This window comes from Pteropus medius, unplaced genomic scaffold (genome assembly GCF_902729225.1).
Source record: "Pteropus medius unplaced genomic scaffold, Ma_sr-lr_union100, whole genome shotgun sequence".
NCBI classification, from domain to species: domain Eukaryota; kingdom Metazoa; phylum Chordata; class Mammalia; order Chiroptera; family Pteropodidae; genus Pteropus; species Pteropus medius.
This window is the reverse complement of record NW_024344377.1, coordinates 3,824,411-3,837,565: the sequence shown is the minus strand read 5'-3', so window position 1 is coordinate 3,837,565 and position 13,155 is coordinate 3,824,411. Positions and strand designations below refer to the sequence as shown.

Sequence of the window (13,155 nt, the reverse complement as noted above, 5' to 3'; positions counted from 1 at the left end):
ATCAAACCTATAAGACATGAGAGTTTGAATCCATTATCTTGAGACTTAACGTCGTACTGTAGTCCATCCATCTTCATCAGTCTCATTTTTAGTACGACGAAGAGATTCTCTATCTTTCTCAGCTCTCCATGAGGCCTTCTCTTTTTCACCTTCTCTTTCTCGGTCTCTTTCTCGATCTCTTGAAAGAGCTGGGGGAGGAACACGACGAGGGGCATCCCGCTCTTCCACCCGGTCATCTTTCCTGTCATCAGCACGTCTCCAAGAACTTGCTAAAAGTTGAATTAAAAAAAATATGGACATGAAGTACAGTATAGAAAATATAGTCAATAATACTGTAGTAACTATGTACATAGTGCCAGGTGGATTCTAAACGAATATGGAGGGAATGGGATCACTGTGTAAATTATATAAATGTCTAACCACTATGCTGTACACCCGAAACAAATAATATTGAATGTCAACTCTAATTGAAAAATAAAAATTAAAAAATTATAGAACAGAAAAAGAGTAACTCTGTACTATATTCTATCGGTTCAGATTAAACAGAACTTCAGCAAAGGGAATGCCTCAAAATTACTCAGAAATCCTGTATTGAAGATAATACAGAATCACCATTAAAAACCAATCAAAACTAAATACCTTTATCCGTTTTGATACAATTTCTGACAAAACCTTTAAAACAACATACACTTAGAGATATCAAATTTACAAACAAGAAATCATCGGTCTGAGAAGTGTCCTAATTGTTTTAACAAAAACAAAAACTAAGACGAAAATCTGGCTGAAGGAAAATTTTTAAATTAAAAGGATTTTTGGTTCTTGTTGAAGACATTTTAAACAACTAATTAGCCATAAGAATATTTTTAATTACGGCTATAACAGAAGAAATTCCCTTATAATCCAGTGTACTAACGAAATATTTAGAAGCTTTTGAGACTACTTAAGTGCAACAATCATTTAAAACACCAAAAGTATTTTTTCACTAAAGTTTCAATTGTTACAATTTCAGAGAATGTTTTATACTTTGTAATCTACTATGACCTTACTTTTAAATAGCCAATAAATTGTTTCATTTACATAAAATAAACTATCTACATATATTTTGCTTACTATCCAATTTAGTCAGTCTACTACTATACTTTGAATTGAGACAAGCTAACTTCACAGAGCAACCACTAAGTTTATGAGAACCATGAATTCTAAATTGAATAAATATCCACCATCTATCTAATTTTGTTGTTCATACAAACTTATGAGGAAATTCAATAAAATCCAAAATTTCCCTAGAAATCATGGTTCTCCAATAGTTCAGCAGCTGTGCAGACCGCCCATACCTTCTTCGCGCTCTGATCTGAGAGGAGGTCCTCTGCGGTCTCTGTCATCTCGTCTTTCTCTTAGATCACGGCGATCATCTCTCTCACGACGACGGTCATCTCTATCCCTATCATCACGGCGACCTGAATCTCTCCAGCTTGAAGCTTCCTCGGCTGGTCCTCTTCTCCAGTCACCCTCATCCCTGCAGTGATTCAAAAAGACACGTCCTAAGTTCTGCTGGTAGATTATGTGGATAATTATAAGTGACTATATCACCCCAAGTTGGTGCTCAGAGTTTTTGGATATAACAGGGATAAAGTTTAAACTCATAACCTGATCTCAATCTGATGCCTCAGGAGTGGCAGTCAAATAAGAACATCTAGATCCATGCTGTCTGACACAGTAGCCATTACCCATATGTGGCTACCTAAATTTATTAACAAAAATAAATTTAAAAATTTTTTTCTTTTAATAAATAAAGTTTATTTACATTGACCATATGCCAAATAGTAACAGCCAAATGTGACTGCTGGCTACCATAATGGACATTACAGATAGAGAACATTTTTCTTCCTGCAGAAACTATTAAACATAGATGATCTAGATCTATAAATACGAAGCCACTTTGGCCAAAGAAAACAAGCTAGGACTACTACCATTAATAAAAGCAAAAGGGCTTTTAATAATTTAAGGGCAATAAAACTGACCTAAACCACAGGGGAAAAGTAGCAAATTGGTAAAGATACCTGGACTTGCCCCACTACCAGAGAGTTACACAACCTATACACAGCCACGCAGCCCACACCTCCCATTTTCTCATTTTGCTAAGAGGGAATGCTCAATTAGATGATCTCTAAAATTAAAACAAACATAAAACAGTACATTATGATTCTAATAGATAATCTGGGGCAGGGGCAGGAATGATTAGTACCATTTCTCAAAAATGATTAGGAATACACAAGACAGTACATTAAGAAAATCCTAAATGTTAACTCCACAAATGACGTGAATTAGAACATCAAACCTTGCATTCAGTCATAAAGCATCCTCAAGCCCATTCTCTTTCTGGCTTTGGATGCTCATCACTATCTCTTTTTTCTATCCCATTCATTTATCTCTTTCTGATGGTTCTGATTTCAAGAGGGACTCAACTCTCTTTCTGGCTTTTTCTTTCTGATTCACCTTTTAAAGCAAAAAAAAATTTCCATTCAAGAAACACAGATTGGCAACTATGAATAGAGATCTTAATGTCAACATTACTCCATCATCATTCTAAATATTAAGACATTCTAACCTCAAAAAAAAATTAAAGCCATTTTCTTCATTTCATAGAATTACCAGCTATTTGACTACCTATCATGTTTTTCTGACATACAGGAACATATAAGAAACTTATATAGCCTGAGTATCCCATATGCAGACAGAGATCTGGGGTATAAAATCTGTTCTGTTGGTAAACAATTCATTTAAGCAGAAAACGTAAAAGGGTGTGGGACAGGAGCTTTATCTTTGAGAGAAAAAGCCCCAATTATGAGTTGATTTATATCTTGCAGCATTTTCAAAACCTGTGTAACCAAAAACTCTTCCTCTCATATTCCTGCTCTCTACCATTTACCACCAATGCAGTTATGAAATAAGGATATACCCTTTGACCTTGTCCAATACCTCTCACTTATCCATGGAACGTCCAAATCTAGAAACATTTTATTTATTTATGTATACGTACACAAAGAGGCTAGTCCAAGACAGAACAGAAATTTCATGAAAGTTTATTACAGCTATAAGGCTAATAATTATTATTGCTGTTAGCCTTTATATTACTATGTGCCACATCACTAAACTCTGCATATATTAACTCAGAATCCTATCCATAGCTCTGAGCTATGTACATTTCATATTTGCCTACATGCTAAAATTTATTTGTACCTCCAAAACTAATACTTGAAAACTTTTACAGTCACTCACAGACACATGCGCAAAATGGCAAAATGTTTTGAGTGGCCTGACAAGCAGAGTCTCAGCTAAGGTCGAAAAAAACAACACTCTGTCATCTTGCTGTAGCTTTCATATTTTAAAAAAGTGTCCTTTGGAGGTCTAGTTAGTGCCATGTGTTTGCATTTTTGTGCTTTTGGTTGGTTATTTCATTGCTTAAAATGGCCCACAACTAAATAATTAGATAAACAGTGGTGCCCCTGAAGAGAAGCAGGTGTGTAGGTGTAGGGGTGTAGAGTGTGTGTGTGAGTGCGCACGTGCTCAGTTTTGGTAAGTTGAGTTTGAAGGGTCAGTGACACTTCCAGGTAGAGATGTGCTGTTGGAAACACCAGGTCTGAAGGGAAGGAAAGAAGTCATCTGGAGAATATGGTAAATGTCACACACTTGTATAAAATTGCTCAAGAATAATAAAGTATGAAAAGATGAGCAGGCCTAAGACTGACAAAGTAAGGCAATGAGCTCTTCCCATGAGCATAATCCCATGGCTAGCAAGAGTACAGACAAATGTGTAGTAAATTTTGCTCTTCACTATTTATTACAAAGAGGCTAGTCCAAGACAGAACCTGAAGAATATGGATACTTAAGGTACGAACACAGGAAAAACTCTTAAAGCAGACAACAGGTAAAAGGAAAACAAAGCACATAGCACTAAAGCAGAAAAAGGGGTTAAGTCACAATTTGTTGTATGGGATATTGAAAGCAAGCTTTTGACATGAAAATCACTAGAGATATTCCAGGAAAAAGATAAAACACCGGTGTATCTAAAAACTAATAGTAATGTACATATGACAGAAATTGGGCTACATTAACATTTCATTTTTTCAGTTGAAAACCAACTTTATTTAAAAAATCAAGACGTGATTAGCCATGAGACACCCCTTGTTTGAAATAACCTGCTATCATCTATGAAATAGTGGCAACTCGCTTATGTAAAAATTTCACTTTCTATTTGTAAATATGTCAAATGGATTCTATAAAGCAGCCAATATGGTTTTCTGAATTCCAGAATTTTACCTGGCTTGACGAATGGTCTCCAGAGACCAGGTCTTGTTGAGTCATCACCCCTTCTGCTAGGAATCCGATCATCATCAGCCCGCCTTGAGATCCGGTCATCATCCATGTTTCTCCAAGGCCCCCTGTCATCATCCGCACTGCGCCTGGGAATTCTTTCATCATCGGCATTCCTCCAAGGTCCCCGGTCATCATCCATGTTCCGCCTGGGACCCCGGTCATCATCAGCACTTCGCCGCGGCCCCCGGTCCTCATCCATCCCACGTCTTGGTCCTCTGTCCTCATCGGTTGTCCGCCAGTTTCCTCTGTCCTCGTCCAGCCCTCGTCTAGGCGGTCTGTCATCATCCACATGACGCCAGCTTCCCCTATCTTCATCTCCAATTCGTCGGGGGGGCCTGTCATCATCTGCACTACGCCAGGAAGGCCGGTCATCATCTGCCCCGCGGCGAGAGAACCGATCTTCATCAGGACCACGTCTAGGGCCTCTGTCATCATCCATGCTGCGCCTGGGAATCCGATCATCATCGGGTCTAAGAGAAGAATCTCTCTCTTCATCTTCCCCCAAACGTCTTGGGCGATCTTCTTCTCTTCTATGAGGCCTCTCCTCATCCCGTCCTTCTCCACGCCTCCACTCCCTACAGAGCAGCAAACCAAACATTTTTAGAAAAGTAGGATCCTTTTCAAAATTACTTCACTCATTTTTAACAATCATTTCAGTGTAAATCCATTAATCCTACTCCTAAAAGAATGTTCTTCTAATAAAAAATATAACACAAAACCCAAAATGGTGGATAAATAAATAAACCAATAAGCAGACAACTGCCTTAGAAAGGTTATCTGCACTTTACCAGTTACCTCGGCAATTTCATTTTAAAGGCTGGTTTGATCTACTTAAGAAATTAAAAAGAAAAGAAAGATATGTCATGGAACTGTTCATTCTTACTCTAACTTCAATATTATTCAATTAGGGAATTCAAAAAACTGAAGCATGTATTTCTCAAGATGTGTTAAAGTCAGGAATTACAGCAGTGTTGGAGTAAACTATAAAACACATTTAATAGACACGCATACAATTCTTCACAGCTCTCCTTTTCCCAAGCCTACAAAAGAAACCAAATTAGAAAACCACTAGTAAGGCCTTTACAGGACCTTTGATTAGTTGGTACTAATTTCCTTAACTCTACTTACTTCTCTGGAGGACCTCTTCTCCACTCAGAATCTACTTCAGGTCCTTTTCTCCACGTGCCTTCTGAATCTCTATCTCCCCAGCGAGAGTCCTACATTGACCAAAGTTAATGGGACGCAACACTCATTACAAAGACTGGTATTATCATTCAAACGTTTTTTTACTTACATTAAATAATTTTAAGTCCTTACACATAAACAAATTTTAAAACTGTTTCTTTTTTAACCTGAAATCAGACTGACAATACAGTGAAACTGGTATTCTCACGTGTTGTAGGTGGCTTTAAAAACTGATAAAACACCACTTGAAAGCAATCCTGGCAGCATCCCACTGGAATTATTAAAATGTCTACAGATTTTCTTGACCTAGAAATTATCATTTGAGATTATGTGAAAAAAGCCTAATGTCCCAAAATGTACATCTGTGTCTACTAAACAGAGGCAGAGCAAAGTAAATGTCTAATGAGGATGGTCAAATTAATAGGTAATTTCCTCTCCAAAATATTACGCTGTCGTTAAAAATTACGGAAAGGCAGTGGGAGCTACTCAACATCCTTAGGGTGAAGAAAACGTAAATCTGGTAGAACCATTCTAAGGGGCAATGCATACAATTTTAATCGTGCACACCTCTGACACAGCCTGACTGCTCCTACAAACATAACCCAAGGCCATAAGAAAAGTAAGAACAATATGTAACGAGGTTGATGGGTGCAGTAGAAGGACTATAATAAAAATCTAACAAAGCTGAAAATAACAATAATCCCAAGTAGATGAAGAGAATCTTGTACTTAAATTTTAAAATGTCTTGGCAACAAAAACCTCCAACAACTAGCAATAAGAAGCAGTGAAGGACAAGAATGGCCAGATGATAAGTCATCTGCCATCAAAGCTACTCACTCTGGGCTCTCTCTCAATATGGGAGCTGCTCTAAGAGACTTGTCCAAGTGAACATGGGAAGAAATATGAACTCAACTGTCAATGTAACTTATGGTCACTTCAATGGAAGAAAACCAAGTTTCTCCCACCTTGCAAACTCACCCTGCAAATTAAACTCAACAAAGAATTCAAGTTATGAGAAGTTTTAGTACAAATATCAAAACCTCAAAAGAGATTTTTCGGGGTGGCTATGAGAGCCAATAAACAAAGAGAAAAGGTGAAGGGATGAAGAAGTACAAATTTGTAATTACAAACAGTCACGGGAACTTAGAGTATAGCATAGGATATATAGTCGATATTATTTTAATGGCATTGTGTAGTGCCAGATGGGTGATAGAGTAATGGAGGGGACCACTTCATGGATTCTATAAATGTCTTTTTAATTTAAAATAAATAAATAAAAACGAAAGCAACAAAAAGAATTCTAAAAACTTAACATATCACCAAAAATTAAGTCAGTTGATAGATCACAAACAGAATAGGACCTGCTGATAAAACACACAAACTAAGCAGGAATCCCAGAGTATCAACTACAAAAGGATAAAGAGGTGAAAAGAGTTCAGCAAAACATAAAAAGAGATAATAGAACTTTGAAAGGCCAAAATAGAGAAAAAGAGAAAAAAGTCCCCAAAGTGAAGGAAAGTCAATCTTCTCTAAGTAAATTAAATCTTGGGCTGAAAGGGCACATAAGCCAAAAGGATGGAACAATGATGACCACTCACTTAGGAGCCTAAAGATAGTCCTGTTGAAATTTTTTAACTCCCTTTACCCCAAGGATAGAAAAAATTTTTAAAGTTTCCAAGGAGTAACACAGTGTCTACAGAAGTAACAACACCAAGACTATTATCAAGAACCACCCACCCCATCCACTGTGTACTGGGACACACAGGCTCCAAATATCTGAGGGAGGAAGATTTTGAACTGGCTGAACCAATGAACCAAACTGAAATAAATACCTCTTTTGAAACATACACAAAGATATGTTGAAAAAAGTTAAAATAAAACACAAAAAAAATGTATCTACAAAGGAGGAAAAATTATACGTGAACATATCTGAAACTAAATCATGTTTTCCAATATGACTACAAAACTGTTAAATGAGTCCTTAAATAGAGATACTTGCTTTAATGCTCTGGAGGCAAAAATATTCAGCTAATTGCAATAAAAAATAAATATAGGTACGCTCAGAATTTTGTTTTGTTCTGGAGACAGAAGAGTTTTCAAAACTTTGACTGTTAAAGCTTAGACAGATTTTGGACAACATTGATAGTAATCACTAAAAGAATAGAGAAACAAAATGAACGGAGCAAAGTTCTTAAGTGTGGCTTAAAGAAAACAAGAAATGGCCAGGATATGGGGGCAAATAAAAAGCTCCAAACCAATGTCAAGAATAAAACAAATCTGTTACCATGTTAAATGTGAACATGGTAAAACTAAAGACTCTCCAACTGAAAGAGAAGAGGGCATAAAACAGAAACAAAAGGTTAAAAATGCACAAAACGATAAACACAGGTGGATTTGCAAAAACTAAGAGAAACTCACAAACATAGGTAAGTTACCTCACTTTCTTCGTAAGATGAAGCTATCATAAATTAAACGAAACCAAAACTCTGATTTCATACATACACACAACTCTGCACCCAAGAGAAAAGGAATACTCATAAAATTTGACCATGTTTTAGGACACAAGAGAAAAATGTATTGAATTTAAAAAAATTAGAAACCATACAGGCCACATTCACCAAGAATGAAGTAAAAACATAAATTAGCAACAACAGTAACAAAGCTAAGTCTATCCACATACATTATAAAACAAACTGAAGACGACATAGGTAACTAGTAGCAGCAGCTCCTTCAATAAAGGTAAGTGTCTGATACAGATAAAGCAGCGGAGAAAAAGACAGACAAGAAATACTCCAGTTACTTATTACTTCTTACCTTAAAAAATAACCAACATTTTGTTTAAAAGGCAGCCTGGGCACATCCCAGGGAAAACAAAGAGCATACTGATAGATGTCACAGATACATAAGGCATAAAACCAGCTTGGAATGGCTAGAGTAAGCAGGTGACTTATGAAGTGACATATGAAGCTAATGAAAAAAAGCAATAAACATGAAAGTTCCTGTCTGCTCAGGCATGTTTTTACCTTTGGCCCTAAGAAATGAGCACCAACCAAAAAAGGTTTGAAACCCACGAGCAGGTGTAATGATCAGGTATACATTATGAAAAATCAAGCAGGTCACAACATAGAGAAAGGTCTGAAGCTGTGGGAAAATTATGACCAGGAAAAATAGTAAGAAAACCGATAAGTAATATAGGCAAAAGAAAAATATGAATTAAGGTAGGAATGCAGAAACAGAAAAGAGAGGTTTAGATTCAAAACAGTGATTGAGTAACGGTGCCACCAGTCAGGAGAGGAAATTAAAAACACAAGATACAGGGGGAAACAGGTCAGTTTTTGACAAGTTAAATATTAAAAATAAATACTTAGACGCAAATATAACCAGTTTAAAACACTAAGGCCGACATGAACACATGCACCGACACATATGTACCCTGTAAGAGGACTGGTTGATAAACACATATCATAACAGGGGAAACAATGTCTATACACTCACCTTTCTAGAAAGTGGATCATCACCAAGTCTTCTCTCTTCTTCTCTACGACGCTCCCTTTCTTCAATTTCCAACTCCCTTTGGCGTTTTTTCCTTTCTACTTCTTCTAACTTCTTGACCCGCTCCTGATATTCTCGAAGCTCTTCCTCACGTTTTGCCCGTTCAGCACGCTCTCGCTCTTCACGCTCTAAAGAACACATGAAGTTAAAGGTGTGCCTCCTGCCCGTACCTTTCTCCCAGTGCGAGGTCTCCTTTGCGGGTTTTAACATGCAACACAGAGTAGAAGCAAATTATTTTTAAGAATTTAAAAACAGCTTACAATCGGCTAAAGGGCAGAAGATTTTTGAGAAAACAAGCATTATGTCACTCATCATTATAGCTTTGTAATGACTTAAGAGATACTAGGAATCCCTCCCTTCCCAATTCCTGAGCATCTAGGATTCCAGATAAAGTATTTGACAGTTTCATGTGGCATATCTTCCTCAAAAAATGTTGAATACTACATAGAATACAGTGATAAAAACTTAAAAGGCAGTATCAGTTTTTAAAAGAACACCAAAAATGTGAAAATCAGCTGGTAGGACATAACATCTTCACATATAATGAACTGTAAACAACTAAGACCTCAGAACTTGAGAACTAGTTAGTTGCAGTTAATGAGCCGATGATCCTGATTCCTCGTTCCTTTACTGTCTAAATGAGATCGCTCTATACTGACCTAACGACAACCTGTGTTATCTACCTACCTCCAATCTCGGGCTAGTTACCTTTGAGCATCTGTTCTTCTGCTCTCCTCTGCTCCTCCTCTTCTTTTTCTCTATAGTATGTTATTCTGCGTTCTTCTTTACGTTGCCTTTTACGTTCTTCCAAGCGATTATGCCTTTCTTCTGCTAATCGCTCTTCAAACTGTTTAAGTTTTTCCTGTAATTGGTTACCCCAAATTTAAAAGAAAAAGATCAGATTTTTTTGAAGAGCCACGAACAAGCAGTAAGTTTTAAGTTTACAAAAGCATTCCAAGTTTCTTGGAACCATAAAAAACAACCTTCTAGTATAAAAATCAGGATTCCAAATAACTTGAAGTTGTTCTCATTTGTCAGATTTCTAAAAATTTAAATTATTGACAATATTAAGTGTGTTTGCTACACACTAAATCGAATGATTACATTAGAACTGAAGAGCGGGACAGATTTTTTTCTGAATCAAACAGTAAGCAAAAGCTTGTATCAACAGCAAATTTTATGCAGTCCACCTTTACCTTCAGAATATAGTGATGACTGACTACTTAGCCTGGAGAATATTTAAAAAATTTTCTATTAAAGTATTACTGAATGATAAGTGATAACATTATAAATATTAGCTTAAGATAGAATGTCCTGTGTTAAAGAAGAACCCTTAAGGCAAAAGCCAAAATATTCAACAATAAACATTCTCTGAAGTCATAAGCTCACCTCATAAACAGACTGCCGTGCTGCCTTGAGTCGCATTACAAATAAATCTCTGTCTTCAAGCATTCGTGACATTCTATTCTTATGTTCAAGAGCCTTTTCACGTTCTAGCTGCATAGTAGTAATCTGCAAATACATAATACAAAGTTAAATTTCTAAAGCATTCATTATCTGATTACAAATTTACCCCAAATTCCTGACAGATATTCATGAAGAATACAAGTAGCTCCTTTGACGCTTCCGTCTTGCCACAGTAATGGAAGGTAACTATCATTTGTGCCAACAGGTCCCTAGGAAAGCAATCAGGGACAGAGATGGATAAGAGAGTCCTGGGCTATCCATAAGAAAGTTTTTATTTAGACCCATAGTGCCGCAAATTTTGTAAAGGAAAAAGTATAATGTATGTGGTAAACAATAAATAGCTCATGGTAATAAGCACTATGGTTGAATTATTAAAGGCACTTCTTCCTTAAAAACAACTGGAGAGTAAGGCAAAATGAACTACTGATTTAAGGTTTTTCCTTTTTTGCTCCGAGTGAAAAAATGGAAGGCTTCAGGGCAGTGATTGCAGCAGATCATATATTTCATTTGGTCTGCAGCACTTTTCCTCATTTCATACAGTAGAGACTTATCACAAAAATTCCAACTCCTAAAAAAATTAGAAGAGCTGGCAACACTAGACCCAGAATGACAACGGTCTGATGGAATCAAGAAGGGGCTGCATTCTCTCACTGAGGACTCCACAGATGTATACAGTCTCCTGCCTGTGGTTACCTTTTTTAACCAGAATGAGATCACTTTCTTTTTATTACCAATTTGACCACTACAAGCACTTGCAAGCCTTTACTTTCGTATCATTAGGTAAACATAATACAAACTAACGAAACTCTGAAAGAACTGTTTAGTCGCAAAATACTGCATATTGTGTGACTCCATTTACATGTAATATCCAAAATAGGCAAATAGAAAAGATCAGCGGCAGCCTACAGCCAAGTGGTGCAAAGGAATCACAGAGTAACAGCTAATGGGTACCAAGCTTCTTTTGGAGTATGTTCTAAAATTAGATGGTTGAACGATTCTGTGAATATACTAAAAACTATCAATTGTCTACCTTATATAGATGAATTACATGGCATGTAAATTATATCTCCATAAAGCTGCTTTTAAAAACCAGACTTTTCAGCTTTTGTATATTACAAGTTGCATTTTTTTTTTAACCTCTACTGTATAAATTTCTGTCTGTCCACCAATCTGTTAGTATGCAGCCATTAAAGCAACATTTCTGGCTAAAGAATGCAAAATAAACCAATTTTGAAACCCTGGTCCCGCTTTTGGCACAGTATTTAATTATAGTGTACAGTCTAAAAATATTACAATTAAAAACTTACTCTTTCTTCTTCTTGTTGTTCCCACAGATCCATGTCTTTAATTCTCTGTTCTTCGTAAGCACTCTTTATCAAAGGGATTTCTTCCAAACGTTTAGCTCTTTCAAAATAGTCGATCTGAATGTCATGAAAACAAATGTAGTTTTAAATAAAATCTTGTTTAATTTGGCATGTTAAGTCTACCATCCTTTCCTTTACCTTCTTTTCTTGATTCTTCAGGCGTTCTTGCAGTTCTTTCTTTTCTTTCTCCAGTTGTTCAACCTGTTTAGCCATGATGAAATCTGGATCCAATTCTTCAAGGTCCTGAAAATATAAATGCACACACGTTAATAAGGATACAAAAGAAATATAATTGAGCACTGCTTCTAGAATCAAATCCTAACGCAATATAAAAATGTTAATGCTTACTTCAGATTTTAATAAAATATGTGTACCAAAATAACCAAATAACCCAAAATAAAATAGTATATGGTAAAGGATTATGCTAAGAGATCCAGATAAAAGTTTAATAAGCAATATGCTACATACTTCAATATCAATATCTTTGAATGCTTTGGCACCCAGTTCTGTTTTCTTGATCTGTTCCAAACGCTCACGAACAGTTTTCTTTTTGATTTGCTCGTGTTCCTGTAAGATACGCTCCTTCTCTCTCTCCTTTGCCTCCTGTCGTAGCCTCTCTTCTTCAGCCTTCCGTACTTTCTGGAGTTCAGCTTCCCTTTGCTCCAACTCTTCTTTCTCACGCTGGATATTCAGACTCTCAAGTCGCTCTTTCCTTTCCTCAATTGTCTGACGGCGAGCCAGGATGCGCTGATGCTCTTTTCGTGAATTTTTAAGGTATGCAGTAACAGCCAACTGATGCTGTTCTTCTTTCTCTTGCTTCAAAAACAAATGCATTAAAAAAATTTTAAGCTGACATACCATAATAGTAGACATCAAAAAAATTACTAAACAATTCTTATAAATTACTTTTATGTATGTTTTCATTTAATAACAGAAGATGACATTATTTAAGCTACTAAGTTCCCAATACTAAATGCTACAGTGCTACTACTATAATCTTTTTTTTAAAACTTTATATTAGTTTCTGGTATACAACACGTTGGTTAGATATTTATACAGTCTTTAATAGCAATGACAGCTAAAAAATCTTTATTTGCTAAGTCAACTTTTCTCTGCAACAAACCTACTTTAAAGTGTTCAAGCTAAAGAGGAATCCTAAAAACACATAACAAACGAAACATAAGGAGAAAGGAAAAGCCCAGTCATGGTA

The 13,155-nt window shown here is 36.3% G+C and overlaps 1 protein-coding gene and 1 long non-coding RNA gene across 2 annotated transcripts in view; both read right to left on the bottom strand.

The window, feature by feature from the left end:
• Positions 1 to 1,544, bottom strand: part of LOC120608888 (uncharacterized) — a 4,957-nt gene extending 3,413 nt beyond the window's left edge. The window contains exons 1-2 of the long non-coding RNA XR_005654563.1: positions 1,335 to 1,544; positions 8 to 269 (exon numbers count right to left, since the gene is read on the bottom strand). This is a non-coding gene — a long non-coding RNA (uncharacterized LOC120608888). The remainder of the gene's footprint in view (positions 1 to 7; positions 270 to 1,334) is intronic.
• Positions 1,545 to 2,461: 917 nt separating this feature from the next.
• The window catches only part of EIF3A (eukaryotic translation initiation factor 3 subunit A), a 28,147-nt gene continuing 17,453 nt past the window's right edge, over positions 2,462 to 13,155 (bottom strand). Inside the window, exons 12-20 of the mRNA XM_039870882.1 lie at positions 12,414 to 12,761; positions 12,084 to 12,188; positions 11,889 to 12,002; positions 10,504 to 10,626; positions 9,823 to 9,976; positions 9,058 to 9,242; positions 5,506 to 5,594; positions 4,321 to 4,952; positions 2,462 to 2,496 (exon numbers count right to left, since the gene is read on the bottom strand). Coding sequence (XP_039726816.1) covers positions 2,462 to 2,496; positions 4,321 to 4,952; positions 5,506 to 5,594; positions 9,058 to 9,242; positions 9,823 to 9,976; positions 10,504 to 10,626; positions 11,889 to 12,002; positions 12,084 to 12,188; positions 12,414 to 12,761 — 1,785 coding nt within the window. The remainder of the gene's footprint in view (positions 2,497 to 4,320; positions 4,953 to 5,505; positions 5,595 to 9,057; positions 9,243 to 9,822; positions 9,977 to 10,503; positions 10,627 to 11,888; positions 12,003 to 12,083; positions 12,189 to 12,413; positions 12,762 to 13,155) is intronic.